At 37.8% G+C, this 22,162-nt stretch overlaps 1 protein-coding gene across 1 annotated transcript in view; it reads right to left on the reverse strand.

Moving 5' to 3' along the window:
* The window catches only part of CNTNAP4 (contactin associated protein family member 4), a 281,444-nt gene that overhangs the window by 110,271 nt on the left and 149,011 nt on the right, over window positions 1-22,162 (reverse strand). The window contains exon 4 of the mRNA XM_031658079.1: window positions 17,793-17,940. Coding sequence (XP_031513939.1) covers window positions 17,793-17,940 — 148 coding nt within the window. The remainder of the gene's footprint in view (window positions 1-17,792; window positions 17,941-22,162) is intronic.

Consider the following 22,162-nt stretch of genomic DNA (forward strand, 5'->3'; position numbering starts at 1 on the left):
GAGGCCTAGACATTTTCCCAGCACTGTCCCATTCACTGTCATAAAAGAAAGCTCTGAGGATAGCTGAGAAACTAGAGTGCCAGGAAATAATTTAGTACTCAGAGTAGGAGTGAGGTTGGCTCACCTTGAAAAAGGGGACCTGAAAGGAACAAAGTACAGAAAGAGGGAAATCAACAAAATGGCTACAGTTACATCACAGATTTCCCATGCAGGTAAGCAATACCCTTCAGAGAAAAAAAGCTAAGTATAATTCACAACGCGGGTACATTATCAGTATTGGAAAACTTCAAAGGATACACACATAATATATAGAAATAGATTCTCACAAAATGAAAAAAAAAATTCTGGATGATTTTTAACAGTATTATTTTAGATATAACACTCATTGTAGGTCACTTTTTTCTAAGCAATTTTTATAAAAAGTTATTTGCACAAAGACATTTGATATACTTTAAAAAATCATCTTAAACAATTACAAAATACTGAGTTACGTGTCATAGTTTGGACAGCACCCAGCTGTCCAAAAATGCTGGTGACAGAGACAGGAATATAGATTCTCTTGAAAGTGATCTTACCACTGTTAAGAAAAATTAGAAAAAAATGGAAATAAAGCAAAGAAATACTTCACATCTCCTCAGTGTCATATTTTTTTTATTTTTTTTTAAATAAAAAATGAAAAAACCTTTACCTGTAAACAGGTAAAGATTATTTAATTCTAGGTGAATTAATAAATTCTGATTTTACAATTTATTGCAGAATAATAATTAAGGCCAGATTCTATAAATTTACACGTCATCTGTAGATTTTTGCTCAGTAGAGATGCAAATGGCTTCTGTCTGGTAGAATCTCCAAAAGTTATGGATTTATTGTCTTGTTGGGTATTAACTTCTTATGTATCTACCGAGCAATATTATTCCAACCTGCTTTCCTGGATTCCTATATATATACTCAATCTCCTGAATTTTCTTTGAAACTAGCTTTACCATCCTTCTGATTCTTTCATTAGTGAATCAAATACTTCTTTGATATATGTATATTCTGAATTTGAATGAAAATTATGTCTTCATGTTTTTGAAAATTTACTTTAACACTGTTAACTGAAAAAATACATTTGGACTTCACATCAACGACTAAGAACGCAACATATCAAATCTTAGCCATCACCAGAATTTATTTTCACTATTCCACAAAGATTCTAAGACATCTGAGCTCTTAAAAAAGCAACAGCAATACAAATAGATACAAAAATAAAAAACTTCAGGGTGATTCATAGCAATATGTATTTGTATTGTACTAATCTATAAAAGATCTAATATGAGTAAACAGAACTACCAAAATTAGTACAAATCAATATTTACTTCAGAAACACTAAACAAAGCATCCAAAATAAAATTAATATTTAAATTGACAGTCAATATCATATTTATTCCTATCTTTTGTAAATACCTTTGGGAAAATTTTTAATATTTATTTATTTATTTATTTATTTATTGACAGGATCTCCCTCTGTCACCTAGGCTGGAGTGCAGTGGCATAATCTCAGCTCACTGCAGCCCTGATCTCCTAGAGTCAAGTGAACCTCCAACCTCAGCCTCAGCCTTCCAAGGAGTTGAGACTACAGGAATTTGCCACCATGCCCAGCTAATTTTTCTGTATTTTTGGCAGAAATGGGGTTTCTCCATGTTGCCCAAGCTAGGAAAATAATCTTTTGTATACAGTTGAGTTGTATAAATAGGAAAAGTATAGGTATTAGAAAACTGTCCATAGGAAAAATGTGAAATCTGAACCTAACAAAATTTGTAACAGCAAAAGACCTACAGTCTAAAGATGTAAAAGGAGACATGTTGCTTGATTGAAATCAATAAGAATTATTTTTCTAACAGTGAATTTGTTCATTAGTATTCTTATTAACTGAGGTTTTATATATTTACATATATATTATACATATTTTACATTCTATATTTTTAATGATTGGGTTATTATCAAGATTAATAATGTGGCTCTGTCATATACTGGCTCACTATGGGCAGGGTATGTATTCTAGTTTTTTGACAACAGTTGCAAATTGTTCTGACAAATTTCCCTCTTTTTACTCTAGCCCCCTTTTCAGTTGTCTGTAATAATATATATTTCATGTTGACATAGTAGTTAAGGCAACTAGTCTGTGTGCGTTTGAATCCTCACTCTCACTTGGGCAAGTATATTAGTTTCTGCCACGTTATGGATGTGGTTTGTCTCCACCAAAACTCATATTGAAATCTGTTCCCTAGTGTGGCAGTGCTGGGAGTTGAGGCCCAGTGGAAAGGGTTTGGACCATGAGGCAGATCCCTCATGAATGGTTTGTGGCTGTTCTCAGGGTAGCAAGTAAATCCCTATTCTCATGAGACTGATTAGTTCTCATGAGAATGGATTTGTTCTTGCAAGAGTATGTAGCTATAAAGCAGGACACCCCTCAGGTTTTGCTTTTTTGCACTTTTCCACATCCCCTTTGACCTTCTCCACTGCTTTGACCCTACAAAAGCCCTTACCAGAAGCCCGGCAGATGTTAGCACCATGCTTCTTGAACTTCCCAGCCTGCAGAACCATCAGCTAAATAAACCTCTATTTTTAATAAGCCACCTAGCCTCAGCTATTCTGTTATAGCAACATAAAAGGACTAAGACAGCTTCCTATTGTTGTTGTAAAACAAATAACCACAAACATAGTCTCTTAATACATCATAAATTTATTATCTTACAATTCTAGAATTCAGAAGTCCTAAAATCAAGGTGTTGGCAGGAGTTTTTTCCTTCTGAAGTCTCTAAAAAATAATCCATTTCTTTGTCTTTTCTACCTTTGATCAGTTGGCTTGTGGCCTCTTCCTTCATGAGACCAGTGTCACAGGATCTTCAAATCTCTTCTTTCCCTCTCTCCCTGCCTCCTACTTCCCTTTTATAAGGACCCTTGTGATTATATCAGGTCCACCTGGATAAACCAAAATAATCTCCCCATTATAAGATCCCTAAGTTAATTGCATTTGCAAAGCACTTTTGCCATGGTAACACAACATATTCACAGGTTTCAGGGACTAACATATTAGGTAGGTATTATCCTCTCTATCACAGTGAGTTACTTAACCTCTTTGTCCCTGTTGTCTCATTTGTAAAATGAGAATTATAGTATAGTCTTCTTAGGATTGTTGTATGCATGCTTATCTGCCTAGTTTTTAGAAGCTGACACACAATTAGCAATCAATGAATATTAACGACTACTAATGCTAGCACTAGGATTTATTGTTAGAATATTGGGCAGGAAAAGGTACACAGCAAAAAATAGTTTAATAAGTACATTTGGTGTATTTGTGACTCTTTAAATAACAATGAATTGCTGAAGTACACAAAAACCCTTAATTAGCAATGTCATTGCCAGGTTATGCAGCAAGGATGATTTCAAGCCATCTGTGGGTTCTGTGGCTTTTCCTCTGTCTGTCAGCTCCTACCCAAGCTGACTTACCACAGCAATTGTTGGTGACCTGATTCCCCCTCAGTGAATACCTCCATCTCAAATCTTCACATTTAGAGCAAGAATCAAGGAAAGAAGAGACTTGAAAAGATTGTAGGCCCTACTCTCATATCAATTCTCCCTGTGCCCGTAGGTATAGCTTGCTTTATTTACACAATTCAGAAATACAATCTCCCATGGAATTAAGAGCTTTGCAATAGAAAATATTCAAATATCTTTCAGGGAGTTGTGTCAGATGCAGTGTTCCTAAAATGTGTATTCTGCCTTTTTTCCTGCAGCACGTATTTATGAAGAGCTTTCTGTGAATACTGTGGAAGACACAGTGATGCATAAAAACAAAGAACACTTTTTGTTTTTTTGAAAGAGCTGATAGTCAATTGGAGAAGACACACAACCCTGAGATGCAATTATTCATGCCTGTCTTCAGAGCTCCGCTTTTGTATCACGGCTGGGTCTTGAATGATTTCTAAGACATGCAAGAGAGGGAGTTGATCCGCTACAGCCTCTGAGAAGGGTGTCAACTAAATTGTAAAAATGCTTTACCTTCTCGAGCAGCAAACTTTTTTCTATCATTGCATATTTCATATACACACACACCCCTCGTGGTAATATATTCCGGTTTTCCTGGTATCTTCTCCTTATCCCTGCATCCGACCCCTGTTCCAGGAGTCTGAGGCTTGTCAAATTTTGAGGGGTTGTCACTTGAAAAAACAATGTCCTCCACACCCCCAAGTGAATTACCAAGACAAATATTCAAGAGCATAAACTGCGCTCTATGGTCCAGTTATATTGGAACCAATGGAAAAGAATCCCTTGGGATCTCCATAAACATTCAACATTCAACTTCCTGGGCTTGGCCTAATGTTTACCAAATTATAATCTCTGGAATTCTAACCTGGAACAGGAATACAGGTCCCTAGGTGATTCTGAGGCAGATGGCAGCATGAGGGTTGTTTAACAGGAAGAACAAGTAGGTTCCATAAACCTATTCTCTGAAAATAAATAACCTCAGTGCATATTGAATTGGACCTGGAAATGAATTGTACCATGGAAATGAATGTTTTAGTTATTTATACTGTGGGTGGTACTTGCAGATAATTGTGGAGGTGGTAGAGATTTGTCCCTGGAAGATGTTTTCGGGATAAACTGATTCTGTGAGTTAAACTATGAATCGCGGAATTTTTGCTGAGGTCAGATGACTAAAAACTTAAAAGAGAAAAATTGGAATAGAAAATGTGTAAACTAGAAAATCAACTTTTCAATAATAGAAAATTAACTGTATTTGAAGGTCATGAAAGAGTGATTGAAAGACACTAGAGTCTTTTATTAATTCTTTAGGAATCTCCCCAAAACATAAATAGAACTAGAATGTTACCTTCAAAGATCAGAGAAAAAAATAACATAGCTATTTCATCAACTGGAAAGGGGTATAGACCAAACTCTTCTTAAACATGAAGTCAGCCTTAAACACTGATCATACTGTTTATTTATTTGAAAATTATTGGCCGGGCGCGGTGGCTCAAGCCTGTAATCCCAGCACTTTGGGAGGCCGAGATGGGCGGATCACGAGGTCAGGAGATCGAGACCATCCTGGCTAACACAGTGAAACCCCGTCTCTACTAAAAAATACAAAAAACTAGCCGGGCGAGGTGGCAGGTGCCTGTAGTCCCAGCTACTCGGGAGGCTGAGGCTGGAGAATGGCGTGAACCCGGGAGGCGGAGCTTGCAGTGAGCTGAGATCCGGCCACTGCACTCCAGCCTGGGCGACAGAGTGAGACTCCGTCTCAAAAAAAAAAAAAAAAAGAAAATTATTGTCCATCAATTACTAAACAAACAGAGGTCCAATTTTGACTTCTAAGAAACACAAATCAGACTGAGTCGCTGTTTAACTATTATACAGTGAAATATTAAAGTAGCAGCATGATAGATAGGCACTTGAGACCTGCATTACTGAATTGGTTTTTTAAAGCAATGGAGAAGAGAGACCAAGTACTCAAGAAATCAACAGGAAATAGATTGTACTATTTTTGCATGGTAGCAGAACAGAACACAGAATGATTTAAGGGACTCTTAAGTTTAAAACAACTAAAATTAATACAATAAAGAGGAAGAAGGCACACAAATCAAGGGTTATATATAACCACAGGGAAAAGGTGACCTTATTATATTTTTAAATAGACCAAGTTAAGGTCAGTAACAACACACCGGGAGGTTATAGGAACAAACATGATCATTCTCACTTAATGTTTATCAAGGTAAATTAACCTTTTAAACAGATTTGAAATTAGTAACATCTACTATGTCAAGGACACTTGCATACATCACCGGAGGATGTAAGTTGCATTTTTGCCTCTAATATTTATTTGCAACTTTTGTAATGTCACAGATGTCACCTAAATGCTGATTCTTAGTTTCCTTATTTGGCTATGTATGGAAAAATTACAGCCTCTCATACTATACAAAGATACTAGAGGGATTAAATGGAAATATCAAAATGCCTCAACATTGATTATTTTGTATACTGTTATCATTTTAATAATAACAACACTTGAAATCACATGTTTATCTCAAAATTATCTCTCTTTTGATCAACTGCTGCTGTGTGAATGTAATACATTTGTGATTTTTATATATTTATGATACCATTTACATCATGGATAATCAGATATTTTTAAATTCAACCATTTAACAAATACTTATTGAATGTTGTGCCAGGTGCTACGGTGGGAGCTGCTGTTGCTACAGTGAACACATCTGTCCTCAGGGATGCTCCACCCTGAAGGAAGAGAGCAGGCAAATCCTCCTGTGTGTACAGACATATTTACACAGTATAATGTAAATATGTACAAGTTGGTAAATATGTACAATTATAATTGGTCTATTAAAAATACAGTGAAGTAGTAAATATATGTAATTGTACACATTTATAAGTTGTAATTGTACATATTTACATTTATACATATATACAGACAAATGTACAAATTCCAAAGCATGGAAGGAAAGGACAGGGTTACAGGAGAGTTTTGGACACGGAGATTTAGATTTGGTTGGTCATCGGGGACAATATCTCTAAGGAAGTGCTATTTAAGCTGAGTAGGTAACCCTATATGTCAGCAGGGGCCAGGAAAGGAGGAAGCGGGAGAAGGGAGAGTGTGGGTATGGGAGGGATGAGGACTGTTAGGAGTGTGGGAGAGACAGTGGAGGGCTGGATGGCACTGGCGGGAAGTAAATGGAAGTGGTCCATAGGGAGGTAAATTACTGGCTGATCACCTAGACACTGTGAAGGCTTAGTTCCAGGTTTTGTTGAATAAGTCTGTTTTGGTTTTGTCCTTAGCCCTAGGATATAACAATACATCCTCAGATACGGTCTTTACTCCCAAGGCAATACTCTATGGGATTTCTTTCTTCCCTTTTAAAAAAAAAAAAAAAAATCTATTCCTGTGACAGATTACCTTGCGGCATTTCATTGAAACCCCAACGTATTTAACAAATTCCTCTAAATTGGCAGGACTTGAACTCCAAGGTGATCCCCTTCCAGTCCTAGGGTAGACACTGAAATCTTTAGACTTTAGACTCTTTCTCCTGCTTTCTCCAGAGCTGCCTGGCATTTCATCTGGAGCATGTGAGTTACAAGAATTGGCCAAGGATCTGAGGGAAATGTGTCTGCAAGAACACGGACCCTTGCTCGCTGATCTTCTTCTGAATATTCCCTACTCAATTTCTAGCCTCTCTGGCAACTTGAACTCTGACTTCTGTCCCCGCTGCCTAGTAAAATCTGGATATTTTCCACTGGTCCTTTGGTAAAAGCAAGATAAATGTGGATTTCCCAAAGTTTACTTCCCTTCTTCCAAGAATCAAGTCCTCTCCAGTTTCTTTAATTTTATTAATAACTTAAACTTCAGAACTCGGAAGCAGGCTTTTAAAATATATTTTATTTAACACATAATTTTTATGGGCAGCAGCTTAGTCCAATAAAAGCTACACTGCCATGACTGATACTGAAAAACAGATCTTCTCCCTTCTTGTGAACTGTCATAGTTAGCTTGAACCAGTCATTTATTTAGGGCTGCCAAACAGACATTTTCTGATTCTATTTTCCTTTTTATTTATTACCTAAAATATTTAATTAAAGAGATACTCCTCTCTTCTATCTGGTTACCTTGAGGTACAAGTTATACAGGAAAAGTAAGATATGCTATGTGTTTCCTCTCTTCGTTTATTAGTTTTCAAACTAAGGAGTTGGCTCTTTATGTCTCTCATAGGTGATCAATGGGGCTTTTTCAATTATTATCATGAACCCATTGACTCAAACATAAACTTTGAAACATTTAATTTGTTTCAAAACTTGGCAGTGACTATCCTTATTGATGCTAAAACATTTTCATTTTTGGTCAGTGAGAGCCTCTTCAACTGATGCTGAATTCTTTTGCCATGACCCTGATAGGTTTTCATAGTTTCCTTATTTTCTAGTATCTTAATAGCTAGTCTTATTTTAATTTTAATATAACTCCATGTAATGATTAATACTAAGTGTCAACTTGATTGGATTAAAATATGCAAAATATTGATCCTGGGTATGTCTGTGAGGGTTTGCCAAAGGAGATTAACATTTGAGTCAGTGGACTGGGGAAGGCAGACCCAACCGTAATCTGGGTGGGCACCATCTAATCAGCTTTCAGCGAACACAAAGCAGGCAGAAAAACATGAAAAGGCTGGACTGGTTTAGCCTCCCCACCTACATCTTCCTCCCATGCTGGATGCTTCCTGCCCTCAAACATCGGACTCCAAGTTCTTCAGCTTTGAAACACGGACAAGCTTCCTTGCTCCTCAGCTTGCAGATGGCCTATTGTGGGACCTTGTGATCATGTGAATTAATATTCCTTAATAAACTCCTAGATAGATAGATAGATAGATAGACAGATAGATAGATAGATAGATATTCTGTATTAGATTAATACTGACTAATACAGATTTTGGTACCAGGAGTGGTTCTACAGGAACAGAATATTAAAGATAGAATTCTTTAGTTGTTTGGGGGTTTCTGGAGCTGGCTGCTTAATATGATTAGACCCAAAAATGCTAAGGACTGTACTTCTAATAGTATGGAGAACACTGAGGGTCCTTGGCTTTAACTGTTTACAGAGTTAGGCAAAAATAATGCATTTGACACTCCTGATTTACCACTCATGAGAGGCAAGGAGTTTAGTGACTCTATACATAATACCTTTGACCATATGTGGAGAATATGTGGAGAACCAAGGAACATAGTGAAGCTGGTTGGTTGCTCCTAAGTTCACTGGACAAAGTGATGAAAGAAAATGATGAACTTAGGGATTCTGTCTCCTGGCTTCAGAAGCAGATACTGAGCCTCAAATCTTCTAAGATTGCCCTGAGACAGAGTCTTATCTCCTTTAGAGAAAGAGCTGAAATTGTGGAAAATCAGACACAGGCTCTTATCATGTGAGTGGCTGACCTGCAACGAAAGGTGGATGCACAGCCTCACCAGGTGTCTACTGTTAAAGTGAGGGCATTGATTGGAAAAGAATGGGACCCTGCAACTTGGAATGGGGACGTGTGGGAGGAACCTGATGAAGCTGGGGACACTGAGCTTATAAATTCTGATGAACCTTTCTTGCCAGAAGAAACAGCTTCCCGATCTCCAGTAATGGCAACATCCTCTCCCCAACCCATGCTGCCATCAGCCTTTCCACCTTTGTCTGAGGAGATAAACCCTGCGCTGCCTGAGGCAACAGTGATGGCCTCCCCTGAGGCAGTTGCCAGGCAAGATAATGTTGATTCTCCTCAGGAGCCAACCCATTTGCTTCTAGACCTATAACTAGACTAAAGCCCAGGTGGACCCCTAGAGATGAGGTTCAGAGTGTGACCCATGAGGAAGTGCACTACACTTGAAAAGAACTTCTTGAGTTTTCTAATTTATATGAACAGAAATCTGGAGAACAGGGATGGGAATGGATATTAAGGGTGTGGGATAATGGTGGGAGGCACATAGAATTGGATCAGGCTGAATTTATTGATTTCAGCCTACTAAGTAGGTATTCTGCATTTAATGTTGCAGCTCAGGGAGTTAAAAAAAGGTTCTAACAGTTTGTTTGCTTGGTTAGCTGAAATATGGATTAAAAGATGGCCCACTGTGAGTAAGCTGGAAGCCTGATGTCCCTTGGGTTAATGTAGAGAAAGGAATCCAAAGGCTTAGGGAGATGGGGATGGTAGAGTGGATTAGCCACTTTAGACCTACTCATCCCAGCTGGGAGGGTCTAGAAGATACACCCTTGACCAATGCCTTGTGAAACAGATTCGTGAGGGCAGCATCTGTATCTTCGAAAAGCCCTATAATTGTTTTTCTCTGTATGTCAGATCTAACAGTGGGAACCGCAGTCACTCAACTACAAAATTTAAATACAGTGGGAATAATTGGATCCTGAGGTGGCAGGGGCCAAGTGGCAGCACTCAGCCATCAAAGGCAAGGTGGGCATAGCTACTGTAATGGACAGCAGAGGCAAAGCAGCAATCAGAATAGTCTGACCATGTAGAACTCTGGCATTGGCTAATTAATCACAGTGTTCCTAGAAGTGAAATTGATAGGAAGCCTACTGCATTCCTGCTTAATTTATATAAGCAGAAAACTTCTAGGTCAAATGGACAAAATAATAATTTGAATTATGAAAACAGAGAATCATGGCCCTTCAATTTCCAAACTTGAGCCAGTTTACAGACCAGAACCCCTTGAATGAAGGGGAGGCCAGATCCCCTTGAGGAAGGACCCTACTACCGTACTGACAATTTATGCTGTTAATCTTTCTCCCATCCTTCCCCAAGGAGACCTCCAGCCTTTTACCAGGGTAACCGGGCACTGGGGAAAGGAAAGTAATCGGGCATTTCAGGGACTACTGGACACTGTCTCTGAGCTGACGCTGGTTTTAGGGGACCTAAAACACCGTTGTGGTCCTCCAGTTAAAGTAGGGGCTTATGGAGGTCAGGTGATTAATGGAGTTTTAGCTCAGGTACAACTTATAGTAGGTCCAGTGTGTCCCCAGACTCACCCTGTGGTCATTTCCCCAGTGCCAGGATGCATAATTGGCAGAGACATACTTAGCAGCTGGTGGAACCTCCACATTGGCTCCCTGCCTGATAGGTTGAGGGCTATTAAAGTGGGAAAGGTCAAATGGAAGCCAGCTCTAGCTGCCTCTACCAAGAAAAATAGTCAATCAAAAACAATATCGCATCCCTGGAGGGGTTGCAGAGATTGTGAAAACATCAACGACTTAAAAGACACAGAGGTGGTGATTCCCACCACATCCCCATTCAACACTCCCATGTGGCCTATGCAGAAGACAGTTGAATCTTGGAGAATGACAGTGGATTATCGTAAGCTTAGCCAAGTGGTGATTCCAACTGCAATGCTGTACTAGATGTGGTTTCATTACCTGCTCAAATTAACACATCTCCTGGTACCTGGTGTGCAGCCATTGACTTCGCAAGTGCCTTTTTCTCCATTCCTGTCCATAAGGCCCACCAGAAGCAATTTGCTTTCAGCTGGCAAGGCCAGCAGTATACCTTTACTTTCTTGCCTCAGAGGTGTATCAATTCTCTGGCTTTGTGTCAGAATCTTATGTGGACAGAACTTAATAATTACTTAACAATAATACTTACTAAACTACTTAATACTTAATAAACTCCCCTTTATATTTTTTCATTTCAATATTATTTCAAGTATAGTATGTATATTTATAAATATATTTGTATATAAATATATCTTATTAGATATGTATATCCCTTTATATAAACTCCTATATATGTGTGTGTGTGTGTATATATGTATAATATATATATATCTTATTAGTTCTGTCCTTCTAGACAACCCTAATACACTCCACTTGTCATCAAACTCAAGATGATAAACTTTGCAAAGAATTACAGAATTTATACTCTTTGATTTTAGGCCAAGCAGAATCTATCTTCTTTTTAAACTCTGACATAAAACAGGATTTCTCAGCTACTATATTAGCTGATAGATAATCTGAGTGTAAGAACTGTCTAATTCACCCTATTCAAGCTTTTAGCAGTTAGCACGTAGGAACTGCTCAATAAATAGGTATTGAACTCAATTATAACTATCCCTTTAGTAAATCTAACAAATGTATGGCTTTTCATTTTTCCCCCAACCAGACATGTGGTATGAGAGATTAGCATCCTGAATAGACAGAGACTATTATCTAGCTGTCTTTCAATGTTTTATTTTTCTCACCCAGGTAAATGTCTGTGCTTTTTATGGTACTTTAAAAAATTTCCTATTTACATATTTTCTAAACTTAAATGTGCTAATGGTTATAATTCCAACTTCACATTATGTAAAAAAAATCGGAAATTTTTTAAATAATAAAATGTACATTCCTGTTTTGTAAAAGTTAATATGTTTTAAAATGATCGTTTGATATATTAAATACGATCCATAATTTTCTCTTAAACTGTCTGCATTAAAACAGTTAAACACAATGATTTAACACATCTGTACACTTGCTCATCATATCCAATCTTCTTCCTCAGTTCTCCTGGTGCCCTGACCTTTATTGCTGGATCTTTAACAAGTTGAACACTAGAATGATGGAGAAAGCATTCCTGAGGCTTACTAAGCCTGCCCCCATTCATTCCTTCATTTTTGTTATTAGTCTTCATCCAGAAGACTAATATTATTATTAGTGTTATTATTAGTAATAATAACACATTAGCATTATTATTCTTCATCCAGAATAACAAAAAAAGAGTGTCTGGTTGCAACCTAGTATAATGTGGGCATGTTATGATTGGGAGAAGAAAAGCTGTTCTACAAGTGGGTGGAAACATTTCCTGATTTGAACATGGGGTATTAGAGAAGTTGTCAGAACCAGAGATTCCTACGCTGAGAAAAAAAGGATGAGTAAGAGAGTTATCCAAATAGAGAAATGAAGGTTAGGTACATGGTGATTGCCCTAGGCATCCTGCAGAAACCCTAAGGCTAGAAAAATCATAAAATCATGGTTTGCCAAAGGAACAAATTAGTTGAGTATGGCTTGACAGTTGGATGCTCTTATTCTGTTGGGGATGAGGAAGAGATGATCATAGGCTGCAAAATGAGGATATTTATACAGTAACTAGAGAAAAGGAATTTAGAATTTCCACTAAGGACAACTGCCTCAGCAATTCATCCACAATTAAATAACATTATCTCCTGTGGCTTAATTGCTGCTTCCTAAGGACACTGCAGATATATTCACTTTCACCCATTTATTTTCCTTTGTTCACCATTGCTTACTTCTCTTTGAGACATATAGTATTGTTTCTGTAGCATCAAATATTTTCTTTTCTTTTTCTTTCTTTCTCCCACCAGTAATTTATTTCTATACATTTCTTCTCTAGTTCTATAAACATGATCACTACTGCTATGGCCAAGATATTTGAAATTTATAGTTTCTCTTTGATCCCATAAAATTTAGCTTCTACTTCTCTCATTACTCAGGAAACAACTTCAAGTTTACTGACATAAAAGTAGAACATGCTCTTTGATATGGATTTTCCATTCACTTGATGTTCCTTCATAACAAATTATTGCCCTAACTCGGGGTAGAGGGCAATTTATGTGTGGTTCTCACAAAAGCCATTTTCCTGCAATAATCACAGGATAGGCTTGCATCTGTGACTTCAGCAAATACGTACTAGGCACAAGGGGAGCCTGTTATAAAAATATTTATTCCACCTGAAAAATAGTACAAAGGAGCTGCTTTTATTATGGCAGAAATGCATTCCCATTTTTCAAGACATGAGTAGTTGTTCAAACATAGCACTTCACACGTTTGTTATTAACAGTAGTACAATAAGTAGAATACTTTATGATTTACTAACAATAATTCGACATCTTCAACGCAGAGGGCTTGGAGTTCCAATCTTCCACATATCATAGGCACTTGAACTCAATGTGTCAACAACGGGACTATCTCTTGTTTCCTTCCACAATCTATTTATTGTCTCATTTCCCATCTTAGTAAATGGCACCCCCTTCCAGACAGGTGTTCAAATTTGAAGGAAAAAAAAAAGGATCAAGGGAGGAAAGAAAAAAAAAGCAAATTTGATAACTCAGTGTTCCCTCATACAATGACCAAGGTCTCTTGATTCAATATCCTCAGAATATTTTGAATTTGCTTACCTCCTCCTTTACTTTTGAGACAGTCTCACTCTGTTGCCCAGGCTGAAGTGCAGTGGCATGATTTTGGCTCACTGCAACCTCCACTTCCTGGGTTCAAGTGATTCTCCTGTCTCAGCCTCCCAAGTAGCTGGGATTACAGGCATGCACCACTACGCCTGGCTAATTTTTGTATTTTTAGTAGAGACAGGGTTTCACCATGTTGGCTGGGCTGGTCTCAAACTCCTGACCTCAGGTGATCCGCCCACCTCGGCCTCCCAAAGTCCTGGAATTATAGGCATGAGCCACTGCGCCTGGCCCTTCCTCCCCTTTTACTGATTGCTGTTCCTTTAGGTTGGGGTTCTACCATCACTTGCCCAAACAAGAGTAAAAGCCTTCTAATGAGCTGCTGCCTCCAGATTTCACCCTCTAACCCGTAGCCCTAATTTCAGTCTGAATGACTGTACTCAAATACTCATTTGAGTAATGATTCCAGCAATCCTCTTTCCTGTGCTTGACTGGGGCACAGCATTTTTCCTATTTGGACCATCCCCTCAGTCTTCCATGTGAAAATATCTGCAACTTTGTTTCAAAATCTACCGTTATAAACTTTCTTATACTAACCACAATTTATCAATTACTTTATTCTTCACACCCTATACAACATGCTACAATATTTTACACTTAGTTCATACAATTTTTCCAACACTGCACATGCCTATCTTTATTAAGAAAATATATATGACTTTAGAATATCTCCCTATACCCAATACCTAGTAGAGTTCTTTTTAGCAAGTGCCAATAAATAGTTAAAGGCTCAATACATGTATGATTCATATAGTTATCAGGGGCACTGGCTTAGGAAAATGAGAGAGCTGATTTTAAATCCTAGATCTAACATGGGTTGTGTAATTCTGCAGAAGTTACTAATTTCTCTTAAATTCACCTTTTTGTATGTCAGGAGAGATGAAGCAGTCTGTGAGGTGTGCTACACTTGAGTGAATGGCTCAGGCAAAGCGCATCTAAGTCACGTTAATTTGGTGCAGATGAGGAGGCACATGGCGTAGCTAAGCTGGAGGGGAGGATGGCTGGTTTCATGCAATCCTTCAGGCTTTCCTCAAGCTCAGGGGAAACCTACTTTGTTGGGCATGGATGCATGTCCTGTGGCTGTGATTCAGTAAAGAAATTCTACCCACTTCCCAACACTTTTCCTTTTAACAGGGATTTCGCAAGAATGGTCTTTTGTGTCTGGAGAAAATCCAATCTGATCTTGGGTCTGTGCTACTTAAGGGAGTTGCAGACAAAATCTTGCAACGGGATGCTTGTGATGATAGCAACTACAGTCCTTCCTTCTGAGGGTAGGGAAAGCCAGTAGTCCTAGCTATTTCTTTGCCATGTCACCCAGAGCAAGCTGTATGTCTTATTCAGTAGACAATTCTGCTTGTCTCCTCTGACTCCTGCATGAAATGGCAATATTCATGTGCCTGCTTCCCTACATTGCTAGGAACAAATCAGAATATGCTTATTCTTTACAGTCTCTGACACATATTAACTTTAATAAATGATGGCTATATAATACTATGTTTTAATAAACTAATATATTACAATTCCAATGCTATGAATAGGTGGAAGATATGAGCATGACTGTGGTGTAATTGAGGTATTAAAGTCAATTTAATAAAACACATTCCCATAAGGTACTCATGCCCAACCCATTCTCTGGTTATTTTCTGATTATCTACAAGAATGTTTATCCATTAAGTTTATTACTTTTTCTTCTTTAATAATGGTTTAAAATTACACAGTCATCATTTGTCATTAAATCCTGCCACACTATTTCACTATATGTGTTTAAGTTTGAGTTCAAAATCCTGTTGGCTCCCAGTACTACTACTTCAACCATGGGTCAATGTGAAAAGAATATTGACCAAACACATGGACAGTATGCTCACACCAAAGATAGCAAATGAAGTCGCAACAAAAAGAATATTCCAGAGAGTTGCAAATCAAGACAGGTGAGGGGGAGGTTTGAGTTATCATTAGCCACAGAGCAGCAGATAACTCAAAAGAGCCTGTACCTTAGCTATCACCCCCATGTAGACATCATACCTGGGGCTATAGAGTCAGCAAAACACCATAAACAGTCCCACTAAGCTGTTGCTCTTAATGTTAAATTTGTTAATATTGAGTTTATATCCTAGGTTTAATGCATACTAAGTGTGTGGTATTAAACAAATTGCTTCATGTTTCTAAGACCCAGTTTTCTCTCTAATAAATGAGTGGTGTTGAGGATGAATTAGTAGAATGTCTACAAAAAATACATGCACAATAACTGTTAGCTATTTTTACACAGTGCTAGACAAATATTTTGCAAGGTGGATGCTCTGAATAAGGGGAGAACATAATTGTAAATAGGAAGCACTTTGAAATTTGTTTTACTACTTGTCCCTCATGTGGCATGAGCTTTGCTAAGCTCTGTGATCCAAAGACAAATAATACTACTGTCCAAGTTCTAGTTTGCAGGATCATAATTGGGGGTGGGATTTTTTAATGCATGATTTTATTCAGGTATAGGAATTGTGACGTGAGGAACTAACATGGCATAGCTAAGCTGGATTGTTGAGGCTACGAAAGCCTGCAATTAAGGTGGACAGAGAGTGAGAAGTTACCTGGCCACTGACTCATCTCTGTTATTCAACAACTAGCTTGCTTTCTGGAGTTTGGCAAACTTGGCTGCAAACCCAGCTCTGCCACTTCCTGTCTGTGGGGCTCGAGCAAGTCAACCTCTCTGAGCTTTAGCTTTCTCATTTTCAAAGTAGGTAGATGGAGCGGTTACCCAGTAATATTTATCTGGGCTACTTTGAGAAATCATAAACTGCTTAGAATAGTGCATATAATAAGCATGAAGGAAACGGTGCTATTTCTAGAGTTATAGAAAGGAATGCTATTAATATTATTATTAGTGTTATTGCTATTAATATTATATTAATACTTTTAGTATTATTCTGTAGGCCCTGGAGGAATCAGGTCTGTCAAATACGTCTGATGGTAGAGATGGACACTGAGAACATCATGAAATACAGAATACCCACACAAACCACGCAATGTGATCTCTCTGTCGGATAGAGTTTAGACAACTTCCACAAGTCACTTGATCTCTTCATCACCTGCTTTCCTTTTATGTAAATAAAGTGAATCAGAGCTGAACTTGGCTTACATCACAAAGTGACAGCATAGGTATGAAAAAAGCTTTAGTAGCTAAAAATAAATGTTTAGCAGAGAAAAAAGTGATGCCGTGAAGTTGAGCAGTCCTGGGTTCTCTTCCAGATTATTTCATAGGTGAGGCTCTGAGCAAATTACTGAATCTCTTCAAACCTCACACTGTTAGTCTGATAATTGTAAATCATATTAACTAACCCATTGTTCTATAATAAAAGTGTATCTAACAGGATAATGTGGCTTGAGGTACACTATCAATAACTCCTACATCTCTTCCCCACAAAAAAATATACATAATAAAATGCTTCATTAAGAGGAGCCTAAGTGAAATCTGCGGTTTCTATCTTTTTTATGTGAAAGTATTTTAAACACATATTATATTCTGGGAGAAGTCTTTTCTTTTTCTATTAATTTATACTGAGAGCACAGCATATTTAAAAGTGAATTGCATGATATTGTTTGTAGGCTAAAGAGAAAAATAGTTTTTGGTTTCATAACAGACGGTTGGTTAAACTCAATGGAACAGTGTCTCTTTTATTAGACTCAGGGTACCTAAATGAAACATCATCAAATATAACTCACGAAGGAAACTTCTAATACTTGAAAGTTACAATCTAGTCAATAATATTCTATTTGAATAAATGCATTCACATGTATCAATAAATATGTATCTATCCATCTATCTATCAAGTGCTTCCATCTCTGAATTAAAATGTTAAAGTTGAACACAAAAGTCAATATTGGCATGTACAGGCACACACAAAAAAGCTGTCCACAAAAATTATTCCTATTTTTTATATCTCTTTACATAGCTAAAAAGTCCATTTCAGTTTGCAGTTTGGCTTTTAAAACATCTCTTTTGATATCTATGTCAGTGTATTGGATAAACAAACACTTACTGTATGCACATCCAAACACTTCGATTCGCATTCCAATTCTGCCCTTGGGGTTCCATTCTAAAGGGAGGAAGCGCAGAAATCGGGCTTTGATAGAAGGCTGGAGTCTATAGTACACAACACTGTCTGCATTTGCATTTCCTGAAAAACCCTAGGAGAAAAGGGAAAGAAGGAAATCAATGTATCTGGAGAATATGCATTTCAGTTTGTCACCTATAATGTCTATGAACACTGTGTGATCTGCATTGTACTATGAATGGTGCTACCTTCTATAAGAAAACCATGTTAACGGTTATGTCACGATGTCTCTCCATCCACACAAATTACTGTTGCTTCAACTTTTTAAGAGAGTTTAAATTCTACCACCCCATTATACCAGTTTTCAACCATGATACCTGCAATAAAAATTGCTTGTGTAACTTGTAGATTGAACGTAAAAGTGTTCCATGTCTATAGCAATTAACATTGTGAATAGCAACAAAAAAATTGAGAAAATATTCTCCAAGGGGTTGAAAAACTATCATCTCAGTCAACAAAGAAGTTGCTTACATCATTGATGAATGAATTAAGCTATGATGTGTTTTGGTTCTTTCACCTTCTCATCTTACTTATTAACATAAAAGAAAAGTACCACCCAACTTTCAAGTTGGAGCTACACTCAGATAACAGGTTTTTAAACCTCAGTAGCACAATGCCAGATACACACATTCAAATTGTTAAGGGACACTGGAAACAATAATAATGTGGGAAGACCTGTAATTAAAGTTATGGACTTTAGAATTTGAAAGCTAGAGAAATCTTGGGAATGATGCTAAGTTAGCACAGTCAAATCGCAGACAAGGAAATTAAAGGACAGAAAGGAGAGAAAGAAAAGAAAAAACCCTCTGGTGTTTGCAAGCATTGCAACCATTATATGGTAGGACCAGGAGCTATGTTTCTTCCATAAAATCAGGATGCATCTACATAATAGGTAGCTCACCTGTAAAACTCACATACTGCAGCACCCAACATCTAAGCATCTTTTGTTTTCTTCCATACAACACACTGTTAAGACTACAGGTGGAGAAGTCATCATGAAGCAGAAGTTGTTCTCAATAATTTACACTTCATTTTTATTTCCCAGCTTCCTTACCATGGTCCTCCTCCTCCTCTCCTCCATCTCTTTCTTTCATAATAAGGGAACATGCAACTACATTTGCAGGTTCATGATAAATCCCTTGCCCATGACTGGGTCAACAAATAAGATCAACCTCATGTAGACTGCCCAAGGCAAAGATAAACACAATAGAAACACCAATACCCAGCCTATCTGATCATTTGCCTGTTTTTCTTTCTACTTCACAAATATCCCTTTACTATCATTTACCAAAACATTTTCTAATACATTTTTAAAAGATTGGGTGTTTTATAGTTAAATTAATTTGATTCTCCTTGTCAGTCAATCCCCTACGTCCTGCCCCTACTCCACCAGTATCCCATATACTAAATGTTCAAGCTCACAAAACACAGGCACAGCTGTGATGGCATCTCCAAATTATATCCAAAATTGGGGCATCTCTTTATCTCAATATGACCACTCAGTTCAACAAAGCATCACCTCACCAGAACTACCCTGACAGCCTCTTCCTGGTCTTTATTATTATTTTGTTCTTTGCCATCATCCCCAATATCTTCCCCTCTGAGGACACAGTAACACTTGTAGAGGTAAATTAAACTATGCCGTCCCCAACACTTTCTTTATCACATAGAACAAAATCTAAACTCCTCATCCAAACACAGTCTCCAGCAACCACCTCCATTATGCTCTAACCACACTGGACCTCCTCGAACAACCCAAGTTTAGTCCTCTCAGGGATTTGCACCAGCAGAGTCCATTCTGCTGTGAAAGCTCTTTCCCAAGATCTTTGCATGCCCAGTCTCTCTTGTCATTTTAAGCTTTGACTAAAATATTACCCCCAAGACAGGTCCTTTTTGATCACAGTCTCTAAAGTACCTGTGTACTTGACATCCCCCATAAATATCTTGCTATTTTCTCTATATTTCTCATTATTTTAAGAGGGGTTTCTCTTATTTGATCATTATCTGCCTGTTTATCTTATCCTCCTAGAAAACAAACTCTACTAAAGCAGAGAGGTTTATTGTGTTCCATCCGTAATACCTAGAACATTCCTCGGCTCAAAGTGGTTCTCATCAAAATATTTGTTGAATGCGTATGTTTGAGAAAGACTGAGCTTAAAAACAAAAGTTCCACAGACGTCTCAATTACAGGGCCTCTCAGAGCATGACACATGCTAACGTGCAAATTGCAATGTATCAGCCCATGGCAGGGACGCTTACCTAGCGCATCTCAAACATTTAAGGCCAGAGAACTGCTCCCCTCTGTTTTTGCTGCTGTTGCTGCTGTTGTTTTGCAGAGCACATTTCTAGACTAGTGTTTCCCAGAACATAAATAGGAGAACACTGTTTAATTCCACGGATATTTGGACTCTGATAACCAGACCCCTGAGAAGGTTCCATGCTGTTCCACTGGTCAAAATTTTTTACTGAGGTTTGGTAAGAAAATTTAGCTGTTTTCTATATTGCACTAACCAAACCTTATTCTCACTCAACCTCTAGAGCACGACAGTCTCAATTTCTATGGAAATCCTGATGATTTGCCCAAAAATTTGATTATTTCAATTTCCTTTAGGATGGCTGCTATAGGGCAACGTTTCCCAAACTTAGACTGCACATTAAAACTCTCAGCGCTCAGAGCCTGAGCATTGCTTTTGTTCTCTCTTTCTCTTTGTATGTGTGTATGTGTCAGCTTATGTCTTTTTTTTTTTTTTAAGATGGAGTCTCGCTCTGTCACCCAGGCTGGAGTGCAGTGGTGCGATCACAGCTCACTGCAACCTCTACCTCCCGGGCTCAAACAATTCTCCTGCCTCAGCCTCCCAAGTAGCTGGGATTATGGGCCCCAGACACCATGGCTGGCACTTTTTTTTTTTGCATTTTTACTAGAGACGGGGATTCACCATGTTGGCCAGGCTGGTCTCAAACTCCTGACCTCAAATGATCTGACCGCCTTGGCCTCCCAAGGTGTTAGGATTACAGGCGTAAGCCACCACACCCAGCCTGCATGCTTATGTCTTTACAAGCTTTCCAAATTAGAGTAATGTGTAGCTTAGGTTGAGGACCTTAGATCTTATACTTTTGATTCTATTTCCTAAGTGCCACTGGCAGGCTAACACAATCCCTAATTATAATTTCTTGCACAGTGAACAGCTGGATGATTAATTAAATTACCCTCCAAAAGATCTCACATTTGTTGCAAAATTAATGTAAGTTCAATGATTTTGGCGTCTTAAGGGACTGGGAGAAAAGATGCACAGTGACAGTGACAGCCGACAGGTAAATGCAGTAAGACATCTGCAAATGACAGCCCTTCACTTTTCACTTGATCACATTATGAACTATTTAAATTTTGAAAACATTAAGAATATATGATACATAGTTTATATTAATAAAAATATCACTGTCATATTCAAAACTGTTAGCAATTATCTCTTATGGAGGGTAAGGAAAATTGTGAGGTTGGGAATACAGGACTTACAGCACATTCCAGTCAAATCTAGATTTTTTAATGGGCATGTATTAATTTTATAATAATAAAATAATGGAGACAGACATAGGAAAAGTGTATAGCAATACAGCAGGCAAAAGCATTACTTAGTAGCACTCTGGATACCTTACATAACTTTCTAATGCCAGTGTCACTTGGAAAAATATGCAGTTACTATTTATTATATTTATTAACTGATCAATAATATTTGCAATTTTTGCTCCACTTGTTGAAATTTTTTATACATAACCAAGATTCTGCTTTGGATTTTAATATTTAATGGAAATTTTCAGAATGTTTGTGAATGATGCATGGGATTGATGCTACATTACTTGAAATGAAAAGTTCAGTGCATGCAGCTTAATTTCAAATGTATTCCCTCGCCTAGGAACCTTTCCTCAATTTGCTATGAAGAATTGTTACCATAACAATTCATAAAGAAATGCATGGATTTAAGGGTCTATCTTTTTAAAAAAATAATAATTTTATTACAGGGACATTTATGTCTTCCTTTAAAGATTCTGAACTTTAGTTAATGTCAGGATTACTTGAGGTGTTTTTTAAAAAACAAATCTTGCACCCGTGTACTAAATTTGTGGGGAGGGCCCTGAAATCTGCATTTCTTTTTTTTTTTTTTTTTTTTTTTTTTTTGAGACGGAGTCTCGCTCTGTCGCCCAGGCTGGAGTGCAGTGGCGCGATCTCGGCTCACTGCAAGCTCCGCCTCCCGGGTTCACGCCATTCTCCCGCCTCAGCCTCCGAGTAGCTGGGACTA

This window comes from Papio anubis, chromosome 18, assembly GCF_008728515.1.
Source record: "Papio anubis isolate 15944 chromosome 18, Panubis1.0, whole genome shotgun sequence".
In the NCBI taxonomy this organism is placed as follows: Eukaryota; Metazoa; Chordata; class Mammalia; order Primates; family Cercopithecidae; genus Papio; species Papio anubis.